Below are 27,736 nucleotides of genomic sequence, written 5' to 3'. Positions count from 1 at the left end.
AGTATTCTAACACCTAAGTATGTACCCAAAAGAATGGAGAGCAGGGACTCGGTTACTTGTATACCACTGTTCACAGCAGTGTTACTCACAGTAGCCAGAAGGTGGAAACAACCCAGTGCTCATCCACAGATGAGTCGGTAAACAAAATGGCCTGCAGTCGTCCCTCGGTGTCTGTGGGGGATTGGTTCCAGGACCTGCTGCAGATACCAGAATCCAAGGATACGGAACCTGCCGTACGGAGGGCCGACTGTATACATACCGTGGAATATTATTCAGCTTTAAAAAGGAATGAGGGACTTCCCTGGCGGTCCAGTGGTTGAGACTCCGAGCTTCCACTGCAGGGGGCACAGGTTTGATCCCTGATCTCACACATGCTGCACAGTGTGGCAAAAAAAAAAAAAAAGCTGAAATTGACATCACACTTTTCAGTGGCAACATAGACTGTAGGAAGACGATAGAGTAATATATTTTGAGTGATAGAGTAATGTATTTTGAGTAATAGAGTATTGACAGAAAGTAACTTTGAACCTTGAATTTTATATCCAGCCAACTGTCATTCAAGTATAAGAGCATGATTAAAATATTCTCAAACATAGAAGATTACATATAAAGTCCCACACGGGAAACATTTCTTGAGGAAAAACTCAAATGAGTAGAGAAGTCTCGCAGATGCTGCTAGGTATGTGTAATGCACACGTGTAAGACATGTAAAGTATGATTGAATACCAAAGTAAAGTTGTTGTCTTAAAAAAGATTAACCATGACCAAAGAAAAGAAATAGAGGAAGAATATCCATAAAACCTGATGAGGATTGGGTGGAGGGGTGATTGGGGGCATGAGGCCCTGGTAAAGTTCTGTCTTGATGAAAGGATGACAGTTTATCAAATAGAAAGGATGTAGAAAGTGCAGAAAAAGCAGTGGACAAGTTGAAATAATCAAGTTTTCAGTTAAAAGGCAGAAATTGATGAGTCAATGAAAAAATCTACATTTTTTTTAATGGGAAATATTCTAAATAATTTAAAACTAGGGGGAGGGGCATGGATACAACATATATGAAAATTGAGGATCTCAACAGTGCTTTTACTTAAAAGGTTGTATTTATGGATAGTTACCATATTAGAAATTAAAACCGAAAAATTAGGGACTTCCCTGGTGGTCCAGTGGTTAAGACTTCGCGCTTCCATTGCAGGGGGCGCAGGTTTGATCCCTGGTCAGGGAACTAAGATCCCACATGCCACGTGGTGTGGCCCAAAAAAAAAAAAAAAAACTGAAAAATTAAAGAAAAACTTTACTGGTTAATTTAAAAATAGCAATAATATTCCCCTTATAGGTTAACAAAAGTAACATTTTTATGAAAAATAACTATCTTACTAAACAACAAAAGAATTTAGTGAGAAGAGTAGCATTATTTTATGCACTTTTACCAGTCTCTTTAATGCTTGATTTAATAGACCAGTACTTAGATTCTCTTATCTCCTGTATTCACTCTGTTGCAGTATGTTGTTTTGATTGAGGGTACGTGAGGAGAATCCTGGGACCATGTGGATCTTTCTTCTTGGGATCCCTCAGGGGTCCTGAGAGCACACTCTGCGACCTGCTTTTTCTGCGCAAGCTTCTTTGTTATCGCCCTGACTCCCTCCAGTTTGGTGTCTTCTGAGTTTATCAGTAGTTTTCTCGCTGTCCATTTTCCCTCCCACCTTCCATTTCTGCTTTTGCTATTTCCTACCCTACATTCTTTCCAGTTTAAGACCGATCTTCAAGTCTTCACTGATGATTCTAGTCTCAGTGACTCTCTCCCCTCTTCTCTGGCAAATATAGTTGGTTCCACGTGGTTTGTGCTTAAGTGTTCTAAGATTTCTTGTTTTCTCTTTCCAGTTATTATAAAGCTCCTTTAAAGTAGGGACCCTAAAAATTGACAAGACAAGAGTTTCTTCTTACACGTAGTGTTAGGTACACAGTAATATTTGTTGGTTGATAGGAAGTAACACTATCCAGGAAAGCACATAATAGATCACAAATTCTCTTTTGGCCTTAAATGGTTTATTGGAAAACCATGGTATCTTCCCCATTACCGGCTACATGCTAATACTTGGTGTTGCAACTTTTTTTTTTTTTAAGAGATCTTGTGTAATTAAAACCATCTTCAGTTCAGACTTGTTGATCTTATAAGTCACTTACTGATTTATTTTCTTGCCATTTCAGAAAAAAGCCAAAGGACAAGAGCTGTTTGATCAGATTATGTACCACTTGGACCTTATTGAAAGCGACTATTTTGGACTGAGATTTATGGATTCGGCACAAGTAGCAGTGAGTATCTGTTTTTTGGAGGCTCTAAAATGGGGACAGAAATGAAAATTGTCAGATGATGTGCTAAGTGCTACAAGGCTATACATATACTCAATGTCTTCTTTTTTCCTGTGCTTTTCTTATTATGGTCTGAAGCTTTGACGCCTTGCTTAAGAATAACCTGAAGTGCCTGTTTAAAAAAAAAAAAAGAGTTCTGGCTGTAAGCCAAATTGCTAGAGCATGATCTTTGCAGATGAGACTTCGAAATCTCAACCGGTGGATTGGTCTCGGGCATACTAGAGTTACCACTGGGTCTTGAGGATGCTGGGATGGGAGGTTTCTGGGCTCTTGGGTGAACGAGTGACAGAAGTTCCTAGTTTGCAAATTAAGGTGAGAGGACTAGGATATCCCTAAGATCCCTTCCAGATCTGTGATTATCTGTAAATAGATGTTCTTTGACGTGTGCACTTGAGATGAGAGAACGGCATATGTAATAGGGTAGGAAGTTGGAGGCTTTTCAAAGAATTGAGTACTTTAGTAGGATTTGACTGGAGGGTATTTGCAAGAGAGTAGTAGTTAAGATTGGAAGGTGGATTAGTGGCCAAACTGAATAGCAAAAGTGTTAATAATAAATTGGCACTATTCTCTAATAATTGGGATTAGAAATTTTTCAGGCAGGGAGGTTATATTTTTCTTTAGGAAGTTTTATATAGGAATATTGTGTAGGATTGTTTGGAGTGGGCAGAGAACGAAGTCAGAGAGAGTCAGTGCAAACACTTCGGGGATAAAAGTAATATTAGGGCCTAGAGTAGGGCATTCACAGTAGCCGGGAGAGTGAGGGAGCAGGGAGAAGGATATCAAGACCTTAAGGCTTGTTTTCTGGAAGTTTGTGATGGGGTTTGTGTGTGGGGGGGGAGGGTGTGTGTGTGTGTGTGTGTGTTTAGTGACAGTAATTGCAGTGTTTAGGACCCGACCCATAGGGACAAATATATTACGTAATAAGAATTCTGAAGTTCCTTTTGGAGTGGGTTTTTTTTGTGGGGGGGAGGGGGCGTTTGGTGTGATTGATAAATTAACTGGAATACCTCTGTAAGATACTTTATAAACCCACATGTCTTGGAGATGAACTCCTAGGATGGTTTTATAGAGCATCTTAGCTAAATGTACAGCTGTTAATAATGTTAGCTGCAGCTGTTTTCTTGATTTCCCCTGATCCCTAATTTAAAAAAATAAGCATGAGCATTTAGCTGCAGGGTATTGGTGAGGTAAATTTTGATACATCCTTACAGTGGTATACCTGCAGCCCATTAAAAAGGGTGATTTTTAAGTATACTAATTGACACGAATGATGTAAAAATAAAAAGGGTTACAAAACAGTGTAATTGAATTCTTCTGTTTTTAAAAAATCTGGGTATGTGTGCACACATAAACATGAAAAAATTTGAAAAGCTGTTTTCCATAGTTTCAGAGTTCTGATCGCTGGATAGATTTAGTCTAGGAGGCATTTCTTTCATTCTTCTTTTGAACCTTATTTCTTTTCTATTAGAGGAAACCCCCTAAGGGCAGGGAGTGAGTCTTAGTTACCTCTGTTACCCAGCATGTGGTAACAGCCCACAAGACCATTTACTGAATTGAATTCTCTGCTACTTAGTTTGATAAAGGCTTGGTTAACTGGTGAGTTGAATATCATTAAACTCTCACCTCTAGAATAATGGAGTTAAAGTCTTACAACCAGATGAAAAGAATAAATGATTTTGGGGGAAATCACACAGCCTCCTGTTTTTTGAGGGGTTGTGAGGGAAAAGAGGTAGAAGTGTGCCAATGTTATGTTTCAGGTACTTTCTTTCCATTTCTTAAAGTATTTAAGTAATTGTGGAAAGAAACAGACATGCAGCTGTTCCTAAGTTGCATTATTTATTCTTTGCTAATATCAGCAATTACTGAATTACTAGATCCCATATTTTTTCCTCTCATTTGATACACATATAGTGCTCTTCTTCTGGTCATAACAAGTGTCTGGTAAAGCCAGCATTAGAATTTGTGATCCCTACTTTTTTTAGTTTTAGTTTCTCTCTCTCAATGCTCAGAAATCTAGGCAGTAAGATTAAATTTATATAGTCTTACGTTTTTTTCAGTTTCTACTTGTGCTGTCACTAAAATACTCTTTGTGAATTGAGCTGGAAGAACAATAATTGGTGGATGAAAGCTATGGAAGATGAACTCTAGATAGCACTTTAGGTATTCTTAAAGTGCTGACTCACTTGCTTCCGTAACAGTCTTGTGACATAAGTGAACATAGAGATGAGTGTCAGTTATTCAGAGCATGGCCAGATTTAACCCCAGAATTAAACAAAATTGATGCTTTACGACAGTTCAGTTTGTTGGTGAAGATAATGAACGTGATAGATCATGTGGATTTTTGGCCAGGATCATCTATGTAAACTAAGTTAACCCAGTGGTTTCCATAGCTCTTTTTCTGGAACCATTTGAGATACAGTTGCAGGTAGGCTGTCCCATTACCCCTGAATTTCCTACAAACAAGCATGTTCTCCCGCATAACTCAATACAGGCATCAGAACCAGGAAGTTATCATTGTGACATTGCCACCATCTAATCCTCAGACCCCACTCAAGTTGTGCCACTTGTCCCCAGAGTGTCATTTGTAGCCAGAGGCTCCCTATTTACCAGTCACTCCCCATTCCTCCCCACAGCCCCTGGCAAAGGCTAATCTTTTGTTTGTATGGATTTCCCTGTTTTGAGAATTTCATACAAATGGAGTCATGTAATATGTGGCCTTTGAGTCTGGAAATGCACTTGGCATAATGTTTTCAAGGTTCTTCCATGTTGTAGTACGTGTCAGTGCTTGATCCTTATAGGTGAGTAATATTCCGCGGTAGGGATATACCACATTTTTATTCATTCACTGATAGACATTTAGGTTTATTCATTTTTGGCTATTATGAATAATGCTGCTGTGAACATTTGTGTACAAGTTTTTGCGTTGAACATAATTCTTCCAGGTATGTATCTAGGAGTGGAATTACTGGGTCATAGGGTAACTTTCTTGTATAACTTTTTGAGGAACTGCCAAACTGTTTTCCATAGTGACTGCGCCATTCCGCATTCCTGTCTGCAGTGTGTAAGGGTTCCAATTTCTGCATATCCTCACTAACACAACATTTTCCCTTCTTTTTCATTCTAAGTAGTTGGTATGAAGTGGTCTCATTGTGGTATTGATTTGCACTTCCCTAATGGAAAAGATGTGAACATCTTTTCATGTGTGTATTGACCATTTGTATACCTTCTTTGGAGAAATGTATTCAGATTCTTTACCCACTTTAAAATTGGGTTATTTCCTTTTTATTGTTGCGTTGTAAGAGTTAAACTATTGCCTATTCCATAGTCACAAAGATTTAGGTATGTTTTCTTCTTTATCTGTTTGGAGTTAATTTTGGTATATGCTGTAAGGTAGGGGTCAAACTTCATTGTTTTACATGTGGATATCCAGTGGTCCTAGCAGCACCACTTGTTGAAAAGATTATTCTTTCCCCAATGGTCTTGGCACACTTACTGTAAGTCAGCTGAGCGTAGATACATGGGTTTACTTCTGGGTTCTTTGTTCTTTTCTATTCATCTATATGTTGGTCCTTATGCCAGCACCACATAGTCTTGATTACTGTAACTTTGTAGTAAGTTTGAAATTGGAAAGTGTGAGTCCTTCAATTGCATTCTTCTGTTTTAAGATTGTTTTGGCTGTTCTGAGTCACTCATATTTCCATATACATTTTAGGATCAGCTTGCCTGTTTCTGCAAAGAAGGCAATTGGAGTTGTTTGTTTGTTTGTTTATACAGCAGGTTCTTATTAGTCATCAATTTTATATACATCAGTGTATATGTGTCAATCCCAATCTCCCAATTCATCACACCACCACCCCCACCCCCTGCTGCTTTCCCCCCTTGGTGTCCATACGTTTCTTCTCTACATCTGTGTCTCAGTTTCTGCCCTGCAAACCTGTTCATCGGTACCATTTTTCTAGGTTCCACATATATGCATTAATATATGATGTTTGTTTTTCTCTTTCTGACTTACTTCACTCTGTATGACAGTCTCTAGAAGCATCCACATCTCTACAAATGACCCAATTTCATTCCTTTTTATGGCTGAGTAATATTCCATCGTATATATGTACCACATCTTCTTTATCCATTCATCTGTCGATGGGCATTTAGGTTGTTTCCATGACCTGGCTATTGTAAATAGTGCTGCAATGAACATTGGGGTGCACGTGTCTTTTTGAATTATAGTTTTCTCTGGGTATATGCCCAGTAGTGGGATTGCTGGATCATATGGTAATTCTATTTTTAGTTTTTTAAGGAACCTCCATACTGTTCTCCATAGTGGCTGTATCAATTTACATTCCCACCAACAGTGCAAGAGGGTTCCCTGTTCTCCACACCCTCTCCAGCATTTGTTGTTTGTAGATTTTCTGATGATGCCCATTCTAACAGGAGTGAGGTGATACCTCATTGTAGTTTTGTTTTGCATTTCTCTAATAATTAGTGATATTGAGCAGCTTTTCATGTGCCTCTTGGCCATCTGTATGTCTTCTTTGGAAAAATGTCTATTTAGGTCTTCTGCCCATTTTTTGATTGGGTTATTTGCTTTTTTAATATTGAGCTGCATGAGCTATTTATATATTTTGGAGATTAATCCTTTGTCCGTTGATTCATTTGCAAATATTTTCTCCCATTCTGAGGGTTGTCTTTTCGTCTTGTTTATGGTTTCCTTTGCTTTGCAAAAGCTTTTAAGTTTCATTAGGTCCCATTTGTTTATTTTTGTTTTTATTTCCATTACTCTAGGAGGTGGATCAAAAAAGATCTTGCTGTGATTTATGTCAAAGAGTGTTCTTCCTATGTTTTCCTCTAAGAGTTTTATAGTGTCCAGTCTTATATTTAGGTCTCTAATCCATTTTGAGTTTATTTTTGTGTATGGTGTTAGGGAGTGTTCTAATTTCATTCTTTTACATGTAGCTGTTCAGTTTTCCCAGCACCGCTTACTGAAGAGACTGTCTTTTCTCCATTGTATATCCTTGCCTCCTTTGTCATAGATTAGTTGACCATAGGTGCGTGGGTTTATCTCTGGGCTTTCTATCTTGTTCCATTGATCTATATTTCTGTTTTTGTGCCAGTACCATACTGTCTTGATTACTGTAGCTTTGTAGTATAGTCTGAAGTCAGGGAGTCTGAGTCCTCCAGCTCCACTTTTTTCCCTCAAGACTGCTTTGGCTATTCAGGGTCTTTTGTGTCTCCATACAAATTTTAAGATTTTTTTTGTTCTAGTTCTGTAAAAAGTGCCATTGGTAATTTGATAGGGATTGCATTGAATCTGTAGATTGCTTTGGGTAGTATAGTCATTTTCACAATGTTGATTCTTCCAATCCAAGAACATGGTATATCTCTCCATCTGTTTGTATCATCTTTAATTTCTTTCAGCAGTGTCTTATAGTTTTCTGCATACAGGTCTTTTGTCTGCCTAGGTAGGTTTATTCCTAGGTATTTTATTCTTTTTGTTGCAGTGGTAAATGGGAGTGTTTCCTTAATTTCTCTTTCAGATTTTTCATCATTCGTGTATAGGAATACCAGAGATTTCTGTGCATTAATTTTGTATCCTGCAACTTTACCAAATTCATTGATTAGCTCTAGGAGTTTTCTGCTGGCATCTTTAGGATTCTCTGTGTATAGTATCATGTCATCTGCGAACACTGACAGTTTTACTTCTTCTTTTCCAATTTGTATTCCTTTTATTTCTTTTTCTTCTCTGATTGCTGTGGCTAGGACTTCCAAAACTGTGTTGAATAATAGTGGTGAGAGTGGACATCCTTGTCTTGTTCCTGATCTTAGAGGAAATGCTTTCAGTTTTTCACCATTGAGAATGATGTTTGCTGTGGGTTTGTCGTATATGGCCTTTATTATGTTGACATAGGTTCCCTCTATGCCCACTTTCTGGAGAGTTTTTATCATAAATTGGTGTTGAATTTTGTCAGAAGCTTTTTCTGCATCTATTGAGATGATCATATGGTTTTTCTTCTTCAGTTTGTTAATATGGTGTATCCCATTGATTGATTTGTGTATACTGAAGAATCCTTGCATCCCTGGGATAAATCCCACTTAATCATGGTGTATGACCCTTTTAACGTGTTGTTGGATTCTGTTTGCTAGTACTTTGTTGAGGATTTTTGCATCTATATTCGTCAGTGATATTGGTCTGTAATTTTCTTTTTTTGTAGTATCTTTGTCTGGTTTTGGTATCAGGGTGATGGTGGCCTCATAGAATGAGTTTGGGAGTGTTCCTTCCTCTGCAATTTTTTTGGAAGAGTTTGAGAAGGATGGGTGTTAGCTCTTCTCTAAATGTTTGATAGAATTCACCTGTGAAGAAGCCATCTGGTCCTGGACTTTTGTTTGTTGGAAGATTTTTAATCACAGTTTCAATTTCATTACTTGTGATTGGTCTGTTCATATTTTCTATATCTTCCTGGTTCAGTCTCGGAAAGTTATACCTTTCTAAGAATTTGTCCATTTCTTCCAGGTTGTCCATTTTTTTGGCCTAGAGTTGCTTGTAGTAGTCTCTTAGGATGCTTTGTATTTCTGCTGTGTCTGTTGTAACTTCTCCTTTTTCATTTCTAATTTTATTGATTTGAGTCCTCTCCCTCTTTTTCTTGATGAGTCTGACTAATGGTTTATCAATTTTGTTTATCTTCTCAAAGAACCAGCTTTTAGTTTTATTGATCTTTGCTATTGTTTTCTTTGTTTCTATTTCATTTATTTCTGCTCTGATCTTTATGATTTCTTTCCTTCTGCTAGCTTTGGGTTTTGTTTGTTCTTCTTTCTCTAGTTCCTTTAGATATAAGGTTAGATTGTTTATTTGAGCTTTTTCTTGTTTCTTGAGGTAGGCTTGTATTGCTATCAACTTCCCTCTTAGAACTGCTTTTGCTGCATCCCATAGGTTTTGGATCATCGTGTTTTCATTGTCATTTGTTTCTAGGTATTTTTTGATTTCTTCAGTGATCTCTTGATTATTTAGTAACGTATTGTTTAGCCTCCATGTATTTGTGTTTTTTACTTTTTTTCCCTGTAATTGATTTCAATCTCATAGCGTTGTGGTCAGAAAAGATGCTTGATATGATTTCAATTTTCTTAAATTTACTGAGGCTTGATTTGTGACCCATGATGTGATCTATCCTGGAGAATGTTCCGTGTGCACTTGAGAAGAAAGTGTAATCTGTTTTTCGATGGAATGTCCTATAAATATCAATTAAATCTATCTGGTGTGTTGTGTCATTTATAGCTTGTGGTTCCTTATTAATTTTCTGTTTGGATGATCTGTCCATTGGTGTAAGTGAGATATTAAAATCCCCCACTATTATTGTGTTACTGTCGATTTCCCTTTTTATAGCTGTTAGCAGTTGCCTTATGTATTGAGGTGCTCCTATGTTGGGTGCATATATATTTATAATTGTTATATCTTCTTCTTGGATTGATCCCTTGATCATTATGTAGTGTCCTTCCTTGTCTCCTGTAACATTCTTTATTTTAAAGTCTATTTTATCTGATATGAGTATTGCTCCTCCAGCTTTCTTTTGATTTCCATTTGCATGTAATATCTTTTTCCATCCCCTCACTTTCAGTCTGTATGTGCCCCTAGGTCTGAAGTGGGTCTCTTGTAGGCAGCATTTATATGGGTCTTGTTTTTGTATCCATTCAGCAAGCCTGTGTCTTTTGGTTGGAGCATTTAATCCATTCACGTTTAAGGTAATTATCGATATGTATGTTCCTATGACCATTTTCTTAATTGTTTTGGGTTTGTTTTTGTAGGTCCTTTTCTTCTCTTGTGTTTCCCACTTAGAGAAGTTCCTTTAGCATTTGTTGTAGAGCTGGTTTGGTGATGCTGAATTCTCTTAGCTTTTGCTTATCTGTAAAGCTTTTGATTTCTCCATCGAATCTGAATGAGATCCTTGCTGGGTAGAGTAATCTTGATTGTAGGTTCTTCCCTTTCATCACTTTTAAGTATATCATGCCACTCCCTTCTGGCTTGTAGCGTTTCTGCTGAGAAATCAGCTGTTAACCTTATGGGAGTTCCCTTGTATGTTATTTGTTGTTTTTCCTTTGCTGCTTTCAGTAATTTTTCTTTGTCTTTAATTTTTGCCAATTTGATTACTATGTGTCTCGGCATGTTTCTCCTTGGGTTTATCCCGTATGGGACTCTCTGTGCTTCCTGGACTTGGGTGGCTGTTTCCTTTCCCATGTTAGGGAAGTTTTTGACTATAATCTCGTCACATATTTTCTCGAGTCCTTTCTCTCTTCCCCTTCTGGGACCCCTATAATGCGAATGTTGTTGCATTTAATGTTGTCCCAGAGGTCTCTTAGGCTGTCTTCATTTCTTTTCATTCTTTTTTCTTTAGTCTGTTCCGCAGCAGTGAATTCCACCATTCTGTCTTCCAGGTCACTTATCCGTTCTTTTGCCTCAGTTATTCTGGTATTGATTCCTACTAGTGTATTTTTCTTTTCAGTTATTGTATTGTTCACCTCTGTTTGTTTGTTCCTTAATTCTTCTAGGTCTTTGTTAAATATTTCTTGCATTTTCTCGATTTTTGCCTCCATTCTTTTTCCGAGGTCCTGGATCATCTTCACTATCATTCTGAATTCTTTTTCTGGAAGGTTGCCTATCTCCACTTCATTTAGTTGTTTTTCTTGGGTTTTATCTTTTCCTTCATCTGGTACATAGCCCTCTGCCTTTTCTTCTTGTCTATCTTTCTGTGAATCAGGCAATTGGAGTTTTGACCAGAATTGCATTGAATCTGTATATCTATTTGGGAAGCGTCGTCATCTTAACAATGTTAAGTATTATACGTGATCACGGAATGTCTTTCCATGTATTAGGTCTTTATATTTCTTAAAACAATGTTTTATAGTTTCAATTTACATGTCTTTTACCTTCTTGGTTAAACTTATTCTTAGCATTTTATTCCTTTGATGCTATTGTAATATGTGATTTTCTTGTTATCATTTTTGGATTTTATTTGGATTGTAGTGTATAGAATTCATTTTCACATATGTATCTTGTATCTTGCAACCTTGCTGAACTTATTTATTAGTTTTTAATGTGTTTTATGTATAAGATCATGTAATCATCAAAAAGAGATAGTTTTACTTCTTCCTTTTGAATCTGAATGCCTTTTATTTCTTTTTCTTTTATCTCTTTTTCTTGCCTAAGTGCCCTGTCTAGAACCTTTAGCAAAATGTTGAATAGAAGTGGTAAGGGTGGACATTCTTGTCTTATTCTTGATCTTAGGGGAAAAGCGTTAAGTCTTTCACCATCAAGTATGATGTTACCTGTGAGATTTTTATAGGTGCCCTTTATCATTTTGAAGAAGGTCTCTTCTATTCCTATTTTATTGCACGTTTTTTATCAAGAAAGGGTGTTGGGTTTTGTTAAATGCTTTTTCTGCATCTATTGAGAAGATCATATGGTATATTTCCTGTATTCTATTAATATGTATTACATTGACATTTTTGTTCGTGTATTGAACCTTCCTTGCATTTCTGGGATAAATTTCACTTGGTCATGGCGTATAATCCTTTATATATGTTCCTTGATTTGATTTTGTTGAGGATTTTGATGTCCATATTCATAAGGAATATTGGTCTATAGTTTTTTGTGTTTTTTCCCCCTTGTGATATCTTTGTCTGGTTTCAGTAAGAGCAGTACTGGCCTCAGAATGAATTGGAAAGTCTTCTCTCTTCTATTTTTTGGAAGCTCTCACGAAGGATTGGTGTTAATTCTTATTTCAACACTTGGTAGAATTCACCAGTGAAGCCATCTGGGGCCTGGGCTTTTCTGGGAAGTTTTTTGATTAGTGACTTAATCTCTTTACTTGTTATAGTTATATTCAGATTTTCTGTTTGTTTCTTCACTTTTTAAACCAGGCCACTGTAGAGTGCCTTACTGGATGGAGGGGTTGGGATAGTAGGCCTAAACCAGGATTATTCTGGCATACTAGGATATATGGTTACCCTTGTTTTAGTTGACTGCACAACACTGCCCCATTTCTATTTTCAAATCTAAACTTAATTTAGTATCATTTTATATAGTCCAGTGATGATCTTAAACCTTGAGTTATGATGACAAAATCTATGGATGCTTTCCCTAGAAAAAGGCACATACATATAACATTCTTTGCACATATATAGGTAATTCAAGTATTCCAGAAGCCCACCTATGGACTCTTATTTAGTAATAACTCTTCTTTAGCAAATAACCTGTAGCTTAAGGAAAAACAGATGATGGTATTCATTTGCATGCTTTTTCTTCAACTCTTTATGATAATACTGTTTTTGAAAATTTATTATCTTTTATACTGTTGGTGAAACCTTGTTATTAAATCTCATTGTATGACTGCAAAAAACTTTATGGTAATTTAATGAATCCTTCCTTCTTGATGAAGGATTTTGGGAAACTCTCTGTCATAAAAGTAACAGGATGTGTAAAGAGTTGCCTTATGGCAGCAGAACTGTATACATCAATGGTTTTTAAAAAAAGGATGATTTGGGGTAATTTTCTTGTACAATAGAACTTTCCAGCGTGGAAGTAATATATCTTAAGCCAGGCAAGAAGGAATTCTTCTTTTGATACTGTGTGGTTTTAGGTTAGTACAATAAGAATTTACAAAATTGTTAATTGGAATTAACTATAACGATTTGTTAGAGAACATGTATGATTTATTTTGAAGGGATAATATTCAGTCTTAAAATCAAAAATCTACAGGAATCAGACAGGAGAACAAAAGGGAAGCGAGATGGCCGGCATATTAAAGACATGGGAGTGTTATTTATTTCCAAGAAGTATGGTTTTTCTCTTTTTTTGAATCATACTACATGCTTGATATGTTTTCTTTTCTCATTTTTGATAGATACAGAGACAGAAAAAGACAGCACCGTGATAAATTGTAGCTGACATGTTGATTGGTAGAGGAATTGTGGTGAAGTAGGGAGCATATCACTTTTCCCCACAAAAAGGAGGCAGAGGGGCAGGTACCACCTAGCTCTAGCCATTTGTTGCCAGATAGCATTGCTGGCTCTTCAGGTATTTCAAGAGAAGCTGGAAATCCAGATCTTTAGAATAAATCTTTCATTTTTTAAAAACAGTGGTTAAATTTTTAAAAATAGTGTGGCTGATGGAAGAAATCAAAAAAGAGCTAAATAAATGGAGAGACATGCTGTGTGCATGGATTAGAAGACTCAGCAAAGTAATCTGTTCTTCCCTAATTAATATGCAAGTTTAATGCAGTTCGTATCACAATTCCAGAAAATCCTTTGTAGATATAGACAAAATTATTTTAAAACTTAATATGGAAAGGCAGAGGATCTAGAATAGCTAAAAAACAATTTCGAAAAAGAAAAATAGTGAGAGTACTTGCTCTGCTCAACTTGAAGACTTACAACTGCCGTGAACAGGACCGCGTGGTGTTGGCAGAACCTCAGACACGCAGATCAGTGGCACAAAATGGGGAGCTCAGAAGAAGCTGTGCATGGCTATGGCCAGCTGATTTTTGACAAAGATGCCAGAGAAGTTCAGTGAAAGAAGGGTAGTGTTAATAATGGTGCTGGATCAATTGGATGTCAGGTGAAAAAATGAACCCTGACCTAGACCGTATACCTATACAAAAATTAACTCAAAAATAGGTAGTGTATGTAAACATAAGATGTAAAACTATAAACTTAGAAATACATAGCAGAAAATCTTTGAGACCTAGGATTGGAGAAGATTTATGCGACGTGACACCAAAAACATGATCCATTTTTTAAAAACCGATAAAATGAATTTTATAAAAATTACAACGTTTTGCTCTGGGAAAGGCCCTCTTAAAAGGATGAAAAGCCAAGCTATAGACTGGGAGAAAATATTCGCAAACCACATGTCTGACAAAGAACTCATATCTAGTGTAATAAAGAACTCCTAAACTCAACATTTAGAAAACAAACAATCCAGTTAGAAAAGTGAACCAAAGACCTGAAGAGACATTTCACCAAAGAGGATATACAGATGGCAAGTAAACACACACAAAAAAGTTCAACATCACTAGACATCAGCGAAATGCAAAATAAGACCTTGGTGAGCTGTCATCACTATACACCTGTGAGAAGAGCTAAAATAAAAAATCGTGACAACTCCAAATGCTGATGAGGATGTGGGGAAACTGGATCTCTCGTACACTGGTTTTGGGAGTGTAAAAACGGTACAGCCGCTATGGAAAATAGTCTGGCAGCTTCTTAAAAAAACTAAACTTACATTTACATGTGACTCAGCAATTGTATGTATGGTCGTTTATCCTAGAGAAATGAAGACTTATGTCTTCACAAAAACCTGTGCGTGATTGTTAGTGACAACTTTATTAGTAATAGCAAAAAACTTGAAAAAAACCAGTGTCCTACAGTAGGTTAATGATTAAACAAACTGTGACACATTCATACCTTGGAATACTACTCAGAAATAGAAAACAAAAATCTGTTGACACACACAACTTGGATGGATTTCAAGGGCATTATGTTGAATAAAAACAGCCGATCTCAAAAGGTCATATACTGTATACTTCCATTTATGTAACACTCTCGACAAAATTAGAGAGAGAGAGAGATCAAACTAACGGTTGCTGAGGTTTAGGGATGTTGAAGGTGGGAGAGGTGTGCCTATAGAGGAGTATTACCGGAGAGCTCTTGGTGCTAGTGGAATGTTTCTTTATCTTGGTTGTGGCATCAGTTCAGGACTCTAGCTGTATGATAATGTGACATAGAACTGTGTATGCACATTGTACCAATGTGAGTCTCCTGATTTTGAGATTGTACTGTAATTATGTTAGAGGTAAGCACTGGGGGACAAAGGGGGAAGATAGGACCTCTTGCAGCTTCCTGTGAACATTTCATAATAAAAAATTTTTTAAAGAATATGAAAAATATAGTATGGACCGAACAAAACATGTTTCGGCCAAGATTTAATCCTCTGATCTATCTATACGTTTGTGACCTCTGGTTGATGAAGTTTCTCAAACTTCATATTTAGAGCTTAAAATTTTAACTGGCCCAATCAAGTTTTTAAAAAAGAATGAGTCACCTAGATTGTAGACACTTATGTTCAGAAAAGGGAAACATAGGTAGCATTTCTCCTAATACTCGGAAAAGAAGGAAAAAGAACACAATAGTAATTATTTTTTGCCTTTTTCTTAAATCAATTTGATAGCTTGTATTGGTTCGTTATATATGTACATATATATATGTATGTATATATTGATATATTAAACTTCCCTTGTTCTTTATATAAAAAATCCTAAATAAAATATCAGCACGCTATGTTCAGCAGCCTATTAAAAGTATAAATAATACATATGATCAGGTGGAGTTTATTCTCAGAAATGCATGGATGATTCAATATCACTCATTATAATTCATCTGATGTTGTACTGTATATCATAGGATTGTTTCCTGCCTTTGATATAAGAGGATGATACTTTCTTGCTCAGTTGGTGCTAGGTTTTGACCACGTGACTTGCTCTTGGCAGTAGAATATGAGTCTGTGTGATGTGTGCCACTTCTGAGCAGGCTACCTAACCCTTCATTTATGCTGTTAACTGCTTCATCATACACGTAAGTGAAACTACATTCAGAAAAGACTGACACTCAAATCTCTACCACAGAAGAAAGTAAGAGAAGTAACTTGATTAGTTGAAGTTTATGGCATTTAGTTCAGACAACACTGAGTGCAGATGGAGATGGAGATGTTGACTCCAAAGCTGAGAGGTAGACAACATGTTAGTCGTCTGGTGGAACACTGGGGAAATACTGTGCAAGTGCACAGCTGGAGACGACAGCAGTGGCCCCTCCGTGGCGGGTCCTAGATCCCTGAGCCAGGGGAAAGGGCAGGTCTTGTTCCTGGCACTGCGGGCGTGATGTGGTGAGCTGGGTTTGCCTCCTCTGAGGTCGGGCAGGTAATACTCCGCTCTCGACTTCCTTTCGTGTGGGTTTGGTGACCTTTGGAGCCCCTTCTTCCTGGCCCCAGAACCCCTTGAATAAACCTCACGGACTTTGGCCTGTACGGAATTGACCTCCCTTCTCCCTGTGTAGATCTAGCCTAGTTGTGGAAGCTGTGCCCATCTCCAGGGTGATGGTAGGTGTTCGGCAGACAGGTGGCCCAGCAGGCGGCCCCTGTGAGAACAGACCTGGTAGTTGCTCAAGGGCTTTGCTCTCCTTCTGTACAGATTTTTGATGATTAAAGTACAACAAACAACTTTACATTAATAGAGAAGCAAACAAACAGAAGCATTCCTACTAAAGACAGGCAGGAGACAGAGATGCCCCTTATTACCACTGCTATTAAATTTCATAACAGAAATAACAGCAAATGCAGTTATAGGAGTTATAAACATTGGAAAGGAGGAGGTGAAATGATCACTATTGGCAGCTGATTTGGATAGGATTGTTACTGAGAACTTAACACAAACAATAGGATCGATAAAGTAGTGGGGAGTGAAAAATATATAGAAATAACCTATATGTTAAATATACATATGTATGTATTCTATATTGTGACAAACACACAGGCCCGTATATTTGCACATATATTTTTTTTTCAAAAAAGTGTATTTCCAAAATAGATTATGTGCTGTATTTCCAGAGAGTGAGTGTATAACCTACCTAACTCATCTACATTTCCATTATAAATTTGACTTTTAAGAGTCCTAAGAAGGCATACTAATAATACACAGAAAGATACAGTGGAAAATATGTTTTAATGGCTCATCTAAGGCTTCATTTGGAATGCCTTATAGCACAGACTTTTAATGCCAAAAAAGTAATCACCCAAGTCGAATTTATAATGGAATCCAGAGTAAACTGAAGTGTTTTCAGTTAGATTGATCTTCTGTTTTCATGGCATTCATTGATTTTTTAACATTTGTTAATTGTTTAAAGTGTTAAAATTTGCTTTAAAATAATCCCTTAATGCAGAGCATGAGCCTCTACTACTCACAGGAGAAATATTTTTTGCAGAGGCAGTTGTTTGGAAAGATGGTTAACGTTTGTGTGCCGTAAGCTCTTTGCTCCTTGAGCAGAAGCAGTGGAGTCATGTGGGCGTTAGAAGTCAGGAATCATTCATTTGAAGAGCTGTTTGCAGACTGGCTATCGGGCCTGGGTAAGGGTGTGGATTTATTCGTGTTCTGGAAGCTCCCTAGGTGATTGTTTGGTTTAGTAATGCCTGTTGTTATGTTTGTGATTATTATGTATATTTTAAGACACACGAGTAAGTGTTCTTTCATGCCTAGCTCAATAGGATGGAAAGAAATGTAGCTTCCCATACCCTTTGAATTCTAAGTTTATCAACCAAACTTTAGGAAATTAGAAGGGAGTTTGTTTCCTTTTTAATGTCCATGAGGAAAGACAGCCATATTAGTTCCACACTGTGCATCCAGGAGTCTATGTCTGCATGCTCTCACTTTTATCTTCTGCTGTAATTTAAACTCAACTCCTAAAGATTCAAGGAAAATACTATCAGTGCCTGTCTCTGAGCTCTGAATTTTCCAGTCCCTGGGCTTGGAATGTGGAGGAGATGAAAGAAAACAGACTAGAGGATATGCAAACATGAACTCAGACCTTTCCCAGAATGTCACCAGGAATTCCCCCAGCTCCTAAATTTTACTTTAAAATGTGTTTGATGCTTTATCCGAGTTTTGGGTTGTCTTAAGGGAGTGCAGAGTGTAGAAGCTATTACATGCAGGTAGAAAAGAGACTAAAATGCCTACTTGGAAGAAAACTCTGATCCTTTGTCTCACCAGGATGATTGTATGTTTAATGTGCTTCTTAGAATATTAGGGCACAAATTAGAGATTAAAGGTCCATTTATGAGACTGGCCCTAAATGTTCTTAAACTGGAAGAAATTTGTTACAACTGTCTAAGAAAGACTGAGTTGTTCTTGAAATAGTATTGGTCTATCTTATATTAATGTTTCCTTCTCAATATCCCTTAAATTTATTCTGTCAAAGTTTATATTTAGCCTGTTGATTTTCAGCCCATTGTTAATTTCTTTACTCTTTACCAACACACACAATTTTTTTTTTCTTTTTTCTTTGTTTGAAGAATCTCTGGAAGGAATCAGAAACCAGTAAATATCTTGGTGGGTGGGGAGTGGTGCATATGATGATAGAAGTTGGTATTGCAGGGGTTGGAGGGACTGTTGACCATATACCTTTTAATAGTACCAAAAAATTAAGCCACATGAATACATTACTCATATGAAATATTAAAATAAGGGGTCCATGATTATTGTTTTAAGTAAGAGTGTGCTTGTTGTAGACTAAGTTGAAAATATAGGAAAACACAAAGAAAAATGATCACCAGCAAGCAGTCTCAGCCACCTAGCTGTACCATCTCTTACTGCTTTGTTATAGATTGCCTCAGTCCGAAAGAAAAGGCATTTTTAAAAATTAATTAATTAATTTTTGGCTGTGTTGGGTCTTCATTGCTGTGCTTTCTCTAGTTGTGGCGAGAGGGGGCTACTCTTTGGTGCGGTGCGCGGGCTTCTCATTGTGATGGCTTCTCTTGTTATGGAGCACGGGCTCTAGGCACCTGGGCTCAGTAGTTGTAGCACGCGGGCTCAGTAGTTATGGCGCACGGGCTTAGTTGCTCCGTGGCATGTGGGATCTTACCGGGCCAGGGCTCGAACCCGTGTCCCCTGCATTGGCAGGCAGATTCTTAACCACTGTGCCACCAGGGAAGCCCAAAAGGCATGTTTATATATACAGTGGACCCATGACCAGTGTGGGGTTAGGGGTGCAGTTGAAAATCAGCGTGTAACTTCTATAGTTGGCCTTCTATATCCGAGGTTCTGCATCTGTGAATTCAACCAACTGAGGATTGTGTGGTGCTGTAGTGCATGTTTTAGTGAAAAAAATCCACATATCAGTGGACCTGCAAAGTTCAGCCCCTTGTTCAAGGATCAAAATGTACAAATTTGTACATTTTGACAAAACAATTTACAATATGTTGTAATTTGCCTTTAACAATTTTAATGGGACTTCCCTGGTGGCGCAGTGGTTAAGAATCCACCTGCCAGTGAAGGGGACACAGTTTCGAGCCCTGGTCTGGGAAGATCCCACATGCCGTGGAGCAACTGAGCACGCGCGCCACAACTACTGAAGCCTGTGCACCTAGAGCCCATGCTCCACCACAAGAGAAGCCACTGCAGTGAGAAGCCCACGCACCACAATGAAGAGGAGCCCCCGCTCGCCGCAACTAGAGAAAGACTGTGCGCAGCAACAAAGACCCAATGCAGCCAAAAAATTTTAAAAATAAGAAAAACCCCAAAAAACAAAAAAACAATTTTAACAGTATACTATAAATAATTTTCCAGATTCTTAACTACTTTTGCTTTCATTCTTTTTCATCGTTGCACAGTTCTATAATGTTGAAATACTTTAACCAGTTCACTATTGCTGGTGGATATACAGATTTCTTTCTTTTCTCTGATATAATTCCTTGTGGGTTAAATCATCCATAATGGTTTCTAGATGCAGAACTGCTGAGTCAAAGGCACATAGTTATTTTGAAGGCATAGTCAGATTGCCTCTCGGAAGGTGTGTGCTCATTTGTGTTCATTATGGTGAATGAGAGTCTCCCTAACCGTGGCTGCATGAGATGCCTGGGTGACCAGCATTCACTTCCGAATTCACTGCAGTATAATAGATGAAGCCTGAACATAGGGCAACTCCCAAATCCATGGTTGTGGGGAGAAAACAATCTAGGGCATATAAGCAAAATTTATCTCATACCTGGTGTGTGATTGGCATTAGGCTGTAGTAGGTATTTTGCACAACTAAGTCTGGGGTTTTTGTATAGTAGATTCCTGGGCTTGGCCATGATGGGTGAACTTTTCACTGTCCTAGTTGAACTCTTTTCAGCTGATAGATTGAATTATGTTCTGCCTAGTGGCTGACCAAGCATTGTATTAATGGAAAGATGTGTAAAACTGAACAGTTGCCAGATTAAAATATGCTTAAAAGTGGATGTCCGACTGCATTTATTGAAAGATGAGAGATGGCTGACTAAGTAGCCTGCACACTTGGAATCCAGAGGAGATACTGCACTGTATTTAATTGCCTTTGGAAATGTTTACTGACCATCTTGTGTCGACATGCAGAGGTACTTTGCTGGCACACTGGTAGTTCTGTGAATTTCGCTTTTGGATCTTGGCAGAGAGTGGAGAGAAGAGGCTAGGCAAATAACTGGCAAGAAAAGCAAATGGTTACAAGTCTGTTAACAATGCAGCCTTGTTTACCCACACTTTGCCTGTCTGGGTTTCTGAGACTGGATTCCTTAGCTCTGTGAGCTGTAGCACAAGAGCCCTCCTTTGGCTTAGGGTGCTTGGAATTGTAAGCATGCTGGAGAGAACAGTCATGTGTATCTTAGTGGGATGAGTGCGTCCTGTCCCTGTTAGGACTTGGTGTAAAGGATTAATAGTGAGGAGTGAGCTGGGAGTGGTTTTATCCGTGCAGGTCTCTGGAATCGGTTCTTAGGTCTGTTTGTGTTTTGGGCATTTCAGAGTGAAGAGGTTACAGAAGTCAGAAAAGGCTGTTACTGTTGAAACCAGAAGTCTGCTAATCACAGTGTTACCTTTTTTTATTTGTAAAGCAAAGGAACAAAGACTGCTTATTTAATAGATAAGGCCTTAGTTATGAGAAAGATCTAATTTTATTGTGTAAGCTCTTTCAGAGACTACTACTCTGAGTAGTACCTATTTTGTAAAACATAAGTGACATTGTTATTTCACCTAATTTGTGGTTATGATCTGTTAATAAATCTCACATTTTCATTACAAGAATGAACCAAGTACTAGAATATGAGGATACTTTTCTTCTAATTTTATCAGTTTTGAAAGAGTCATCTTTTGGGGGACAGTGGGAAAAACTGAGGGCAAAATTTAGAATATCATCCTTGTTACTAAGAGAGCAGAGGAAATGGTTTAAGAAGTCATATATATCTGGTTTTAGGGTTTTTTGTTGTTGTTGTTCATATGTGTCATAAGCTTGCTGTGGATTCTGGCTAGACTAACACTCCCCTGCTCTCCAATTTTCAGGCTCACATTTGTTTTTCTCTTGTGAAATATTTCCGTATCGTTAATCAGCAAAAGCATGATGAAAATTAACTTTTCGTAATTAAAATGTTAAGTTCTCTCATCCGCTTAAGAGGTAACTTTTTGTTTTTGTTTTCAGCACTGGTTGGATGGTACAAAAAGCATCAAAAAGCAAGTAAAAAGTAAGTGTTGAAAAAATTGTGAAAAAAATTGGAAATCGAATTATATATAATTGTATATTAGAAACTGATCTCTCATAGTAGGGACATAAGAAATCATGTTTCCGATGAGTTTCTTAGGATCTCCACTTTCTAAAAATAATTTCAATCCGATATACTGACCCACCCTGTAAATTATATAGGGTTGATGGTAATCTAGATTCAAGTGCCTTACAGTTTGTTTCCAGGAGAAAGGCTTGCAGTTTGGAAATGAGATGTGAGTTCCCATGAGATGCCTAACTTTTCTTTAGTAATTACTTATATTGGAATTTTTCTGTTTGGTGTCTGCCCTGCTCTAGAAAATATTTTGAGAATTTAAGGCTGTAACCTTTTTTTTTTTTTTAATTAAGAATAATGAAAATAAGTCATTCACATAGAATGTTAGTATTGTTCCTAGCGATAGTCAGGGGAAAATACCAGTGTCCGATCCATAATCCATCATGTTTTCTGTAGTAACAGAGATTTTTAGGGCACCTCAACTCTTTTTACAGAGTAATGGGACCTCTGAGAATGTAGAGGTTGGTGAAGTGGATTGGAAAGGACGTGGGCTGATTTGCCACGTGCAGTTAAAAACGGGCGTCCCTCCTTGCTCTCGAGAAACAGAGCTCGGCAGGTTTTTAGGGCTGTCATAGTGCATAGTCAAGACTTTTTCATTCAGCGTATTTGGCCCTGAACTATTAGACTTAATCTGGAGCTCTCTGTTCCTGGGAGGCCAGATATGATGGGACGCTGCTACACGACGGTTGGTACATTTACAACGTCTGTTGATTGTGTTAGGCTTCATCGAGCCCACGGTGGAACCTGAATTATTGCCACAATAATCTGTTACCTTCTGTCCACTTCAGTAGATTTTTGACAGGTTTACTGACTGAAAATTCTTACTTATTTATAGAGCAATATTGAAAAAGTTACCCTCCGTTTTTTTTCTTTTAACGGCAGTTGGTTCACCCTATTGTCTGCATCTTCGAGTTAAGTTTTATTCCTCAGAACCGAATAATCTTCGTGAAGAACGAACCCGGTAAGCCCAATGTCTGGAGCTGTGTGCAAGCATAAAGTTTTGGTCAGGCTGGCTAAAGATGTCGGGAGGTTGCCTTTACAGTTCCTTCCAGTGTACAGACAGCTAGTGAAATGGATACTTTGCCCCTGGTAACAAGATACCAGACAAGATAATTTCATTTTGGGGCAGTGTTTTTTTAAGTGTAGAATGTTTTCCTTTATTTACCAGTTTTCAAAACAGTTGGTTCTCTAGCATCGTGCAAAGGTAACCAGTGAGTTCTGTTTTTAAGTATCGTTATCAACTCATGAATTTTAAATAGGACTGATGTGCTTCAATACATTATCATATTGTGTCTATTGGTGTTCAAAATGATCTATTTTCGGCCACTGAGAGTTGTTTCAAGTTGGCTCCTGACTTTCTTTATTGAAATGCCATTGATTAATGAAAAATGTTGAATCCTGATTTTGCTTGAATAGTTTTCAGTAACTTTAAGTAAGTTACAAACATTTATTTTTATTTTGTCTTGCCTCAGTATTTATTCATGGACTCTATATTGCATATCTATGACTCATGCACACATACTATTTTTATTAAGTAAAACATTGAATTGCTGAGTCCCTTTAGAAGGGATTCCTCTTGAACACTCTGCTAGTGGATAAGATTAGAGCTGTTACCCATGCGTACATTGCCGTATTGCTTTACGTATGAGGTGGCTGTGTCGTCACAGTGAAGGTGAAGCAGACCACAGAGCTCATTCCCAGTAATTTGCTTTAAACCTTTTCTTTTGAGGGGCTACCCTGTACTCTGGCCCTGTACTCCTCCTGACACTGAGTGCCCCTTGTTTCATGTTCTTTTTTCCTTTACAGACTTTATTGTGGGTAAAGTTTTGTAATTAAGAATGTTTCTTCTCAGATTAGAAGGGCAGGATTATTTTTCATGGTAGATTGTTCTGTTTAGTTAAATTTGTGCCTTTTATATTTCTTAGGTACTTATTTGTTCTTCAGTTAAAACAAGATATTCTCAGTGGAAAGTGAGTATTAGTTTAAGGTAAACCACATTTTCTTGAGTAGTAGAAAAATAAGTTCTTAGTTAATTATGAAAAAGAAATGGTCAAAGTATGTCTTATTTCCATTTATCGTAAAACGAAGGTTGTGACATTGGCGTGTTTAACACATTTGTGTTCTGCTCTCAGATTGGAGTGTCCCTTTGATACAGCGGTTCAGTTGGCAGCTTATAACTTGCAGGGTAAGCAGTTTTTTATGTTGGCTGTTAAGAGTGAAGCATAATTCTTCTTTGTGTGCATTTGAGGAATTTCAAAAGATTCAAAGTGATGTGTGAGAAAAGAACCACCGCGGTTTGTGTAAACATGTATCAGGACCCAGCTCTGCCTTTCCCTCCTTTTAGAATATTGCCTTCTTTTTCTTCCCTTTGTCTTTACTTGCTCCCTTTCCATCTAATAGTGTTTTCAAACAGAAATTGCAGTCTACTTGATGATTCTCAATAACTGTTTTAGTTGGATCCTCAGCTAATTTTTTTCCTTTAAAAAGAATGCAGGGATATATGAGCAAATTGTTGCTGTACCACCTGGTTTGCTTTCTTTAGTCTTATTCTTAAAAATAAATCCATGAAAGAAATACTTAGCATGTATTTAAAAGTTCCTGATGGTTATTTTAAGAATTTTTTAAAAAGCGTTTTCCAGTCAGTGAGATTAATGAAAAACTTACCCTTTTGTACCTTGTTACACTGATCAAATATTTGTTGAACTTGTATTCTCTTCTGAAAAATTGACGTTTTGGGAAAATAATAATCTTCAGTCCTTGTTCAGATAATGGAAAGAAATATTCTGACTGGAGTATCCGTATTTATTAGAATAAAAGCAATATTTAATGATTATTAAGACATTAATAATTTTATGCTTTTTTTGGGTGATTCCATATTATCCCCAATCTCTCTAAGATCAGCAGTATTTATTTTCCATTGTGTGGATAATAATGAGACTAAATTTTCATGCTTTATGGTAAACCTATTATTTTGCTTATTTTGTGCTTCTCCTATTTTAGAAAGAATATTTTTCTGTCGATAGAGGGATTGGTGACTGAAGGAAATTTCTGTACCTCAAAAATTTGCCGATAGTGTAAATTGTAGTCTGTCTACAAACTAAAACTTGTTTTCTCATCTGCTAGAAGGTCAAATAGATACTAGTTTGGAAGTGCTGTGCCTCTAGCACTGTAATGATCACGCTGTATAATTGCATGCATCTTTTCTTGAAAGCACATTTTTTGTTTTATTAATTGCTGTGTGAGGTTGTTAATTCTGAAACTCTCAGATCTACAGAAAAGCTGTCATTTTCAGCATCTGTGTTCCACCACTTACTGCTTCTTATACTCTGTGTCTCGTTTTATAAGTTTCGTTGACTGCCAAAGTATACACTTCTTGAAAATATGATTTTTATACATTTTTGTGTATTTAACAAAACACTCATTCAAAGTGATGCTCACTAAATACTCATTGTCTGATTCATGCATGTGGCAGTGTAATATTATCTCTTAACCCTACCTATCATATTTTTTCCCTGAATAAAATCTTTCCTACTTTTCTCTTGCATCCATGGCACCTTTTTTTGTTTGACAAGAAAGTAGGATGTATTGGTGGGCACACGTAAGGAAGGACGGCACCAAGGCTGTCACGAGTGCAGGGCCCGCTGCGTGTCCAGGGGCCACGGTTAGGGGTGTACTTGACCCCACAGCCATCCGGCGTGAGCTGCGTCTCTGCCACTGTGCTTTCAAATTCATCCGCGTTAAACTTTGTCAGTCCCCACTTCTTGGAGATGAGGATCTTCTGGCGGCCAGGGAACTTGAACTTGGCCCTGCGGAGGGCCTCGATCACATGCTGCTTGTTCTGCAGCTTGGTGCGGATGATATTGTGACTTGGCCAGTGTGGACCCTGGCCACTGTGCCCTGGGCTTTCCAGAGGCCCCTTGCATACCTGTCTGGAGCCCATCAGCTCCAGCACAGGACAGCATCTTGCTGGTGCGGATGACGTGGGAAGGGTGGGGCTGCGCTCGGATGTGAACAGCATCTTTGCCCTGGCTTTTCATCTTGTCCTCGTTGGCACAAACACGGGCAGCCTCCAGGGCTTCGGAGCAGAGCTGCTCATACCCATCTGACACCATGTGGCCACAGAGTGGGTGTGGCACCGTTATTTTTGTGATTCCTCCAAACTTCAGACTATGTCTTATGCATCTCATTGTCCCGTGTCGAATAGTTTACCAAGTCCTACTAATTGTTTAGGTCCTTGAGAGTAACTCAGCTGAGTGTTCCTCCCGTCTTCATAAAGTGAGCTCCTCGCTTCTCATTTATGATTTTCTATTTTATCAGAATAATCTTTATCACTTTTCTCACACTCTCAAGTTCAGTTTTTCTTTACCATTTTAGTATATATCCTGAACAACGTTATGTAGCAGATTTGGTTTGGGGCTTCTTAAAGAACTTGTGATCCAGACAGAAGAGCATTTTCTTCAGCAGTGAAGTAGGAGTGAGAATATTTTCCAAGGTTGTGAAGTTAAATGACAGTACATCTGTAATATGTCTAGTGTGTAAATTAGATGCTCAGTAAACAACAAGTTATTACCATTTTTATGATCAAAGTAGTTCTCATGTACTTTTTCTTTCCACGGCCAAATTTTTTATCAAAATGGAAATATTTTAATTTGAGTAAAATATTTTTTTAAAGGAAATATTTCTAAAGAATAGAATATTCGAATCATTGTTTCCCCTCCTTCCCCAAACCCAGTTCAGAGATAACCACAGATGGGTACATAAATGTCTGTTCATCGTCCAGTTCTTTTCCTCCTGCCTTCACAAAATATTTTTTAGTAACTTTTTTTTGTTATTTCTTTGGGATTAATAATTTAAAGTTCCAGGAAGGATAGTGATTATTTCTTACAGTGATATTTGATGTCATGTTCTGTGCATATTAGCTTCTTAACAGATGCCAGCTAATTGTCTTTTAAGGATTGCTAATAAATATTTTTGTTTATTCAATATACGATCAAAAGATATTTCTCTATGGAAGTCTAAAAGAGGTTTTCAAAAGCTAAGCATTATAACATATGAATAAATTAAGAGAAAGACATTTAATTGAAAATACACTACCAACCACAAATGCTTGATTTGTGCGTACAGACAGGTAAGTCTTAAGCCAAAGCTAGATTTATTTTTGGGAATGGTCTGGGTGTTATGAATGCCTTGTAGTTTAAGAAAGAATCTAATCTTCTTAGCAGTTTTTATTAATAAAATGGGTCTTGAAGAAGGGTTCAGCAGGAAGTAAACTTATTAACAAAACGTAACTGTGAAACTTACGTTTGTAGCTGAACTTGGTGACTATGACCTTGCCGAGCACAGTCCTGATGTTGTGTCTGAGTTCAGGTTTGTGCCCGTTCAGACGGAAGAGATGGAGCTGGCTGTTTTTGAGAAATGGAAGGAATACAGGTACTGTCACGTCACCACAACAGCGACTTCGTATTTGTTTTCTTCTGTTTCTCTACTTGGTATAGAATTCATTGTGTATTTGTAATCATCTTAAAATTTTTTGTTTTTTAAATTTCAGAGGTCAGACACCAGCACAAGCTGAAACCAATTATCTGAATAAAGCCAAGTGGCTAGAAATGTATGGGGTTGATATGCATGTGGTCAAGGTAAGCACTGTGTTGTGATACTTTTTAAAAGCGTTATTCCTTCAAGACTCAAGGTGATTATGGACTCTTTCAGTGTGAGGGGGGTGTGGAGTTTGCAGGGGCTAACACCGGGTGCTTTGGATGAGTGGTTATGAAGATTGAGGGTAAATACTGAATGATGGGAGTCTCACACAGAAATTCCTTATAAGAGAGAGGAGAAACAGCCAAAATCTCCAAAAAGGTATGTCTGTGGTTTTAAGCTGTTGCTGTTGGGTTTTTGTGGTTTTTTTAAAGTTTTTAACCCACTTTTTATTCTTTCACTTCATATTCATATCATCTTTTATCATGTAAGCTGAGTAGGCTCTGTAAAAATGAAAATAATTTAGGA

At 37.6% G+C, this 27,736-nt stretch overlaps 1 protein-coding gene and 1 pseudogene across 2 annotated transcripts in view; one reads left to right on the top strand and one right to left on the bottom strand.

Annotated features, from left to right (window-relative positions):
• The window catches only part of EPB41L5 (erythrocyte membrane protein band 4.1 like 5), a 141,982-nt gene that overhangs the window by 17,490 nt on the left and 96,756 nt on the right, over positions 1-27,736 (top strand). For both annotated transcript variants that reach the window (XM_068545386.1, XM_068545385.1), the window contains exons 3-9: positions 2,203-2,307; positions 21,598-21,640; positions 22,616-22,694; positions 23,659-23,703; positions 23,866-23,918; positions 27,043-27,163; positions 27,282-27,369. In XM_068545386.1, coding sequence (XP_068401487.1) covers positions 2,203-2,307; positions 21,598-21,640; positions 22,616-22,694; positions 23,659-23,703; positions 23,866-23,918; positions 27,043-27,163; positions 27,282-27,369 — 534 coding nt within the window. The remainder of the gene's footprint in view (positions 1-2,202; positions 2,308-21,597; positions 21,641-22,615; positions 22,695-23,658; positions 23,704-23,865; positions 23,919-27,042; positions 27,164-27,281; positions 27,370-27,736) is intronic.
• Positions 25,357-25,920, bottom strand: LOC137765501 (large ribosomal subunit protein uL16-like; annotated as a pseudogene).

This window comes from Eschrichtius robustus, chromosome 5, assembly GCF_028021215.1.
Source record: "Eschrichtius robustus isolate mEscRob2 chromosome 5, mEscRob2.pri, whole genome shotgun sequence".
NCBI lineage: Eukaryota > Metazoa > Chordata > Mammalia > Artiodactyla > Eschrichtiidae > Eschrichtius > Eschrichtius robustus.
Note: the sequence above shows the minus strand (reverse complement) of the source record. Positions and strands in the feature narration are given on the sequence as shown.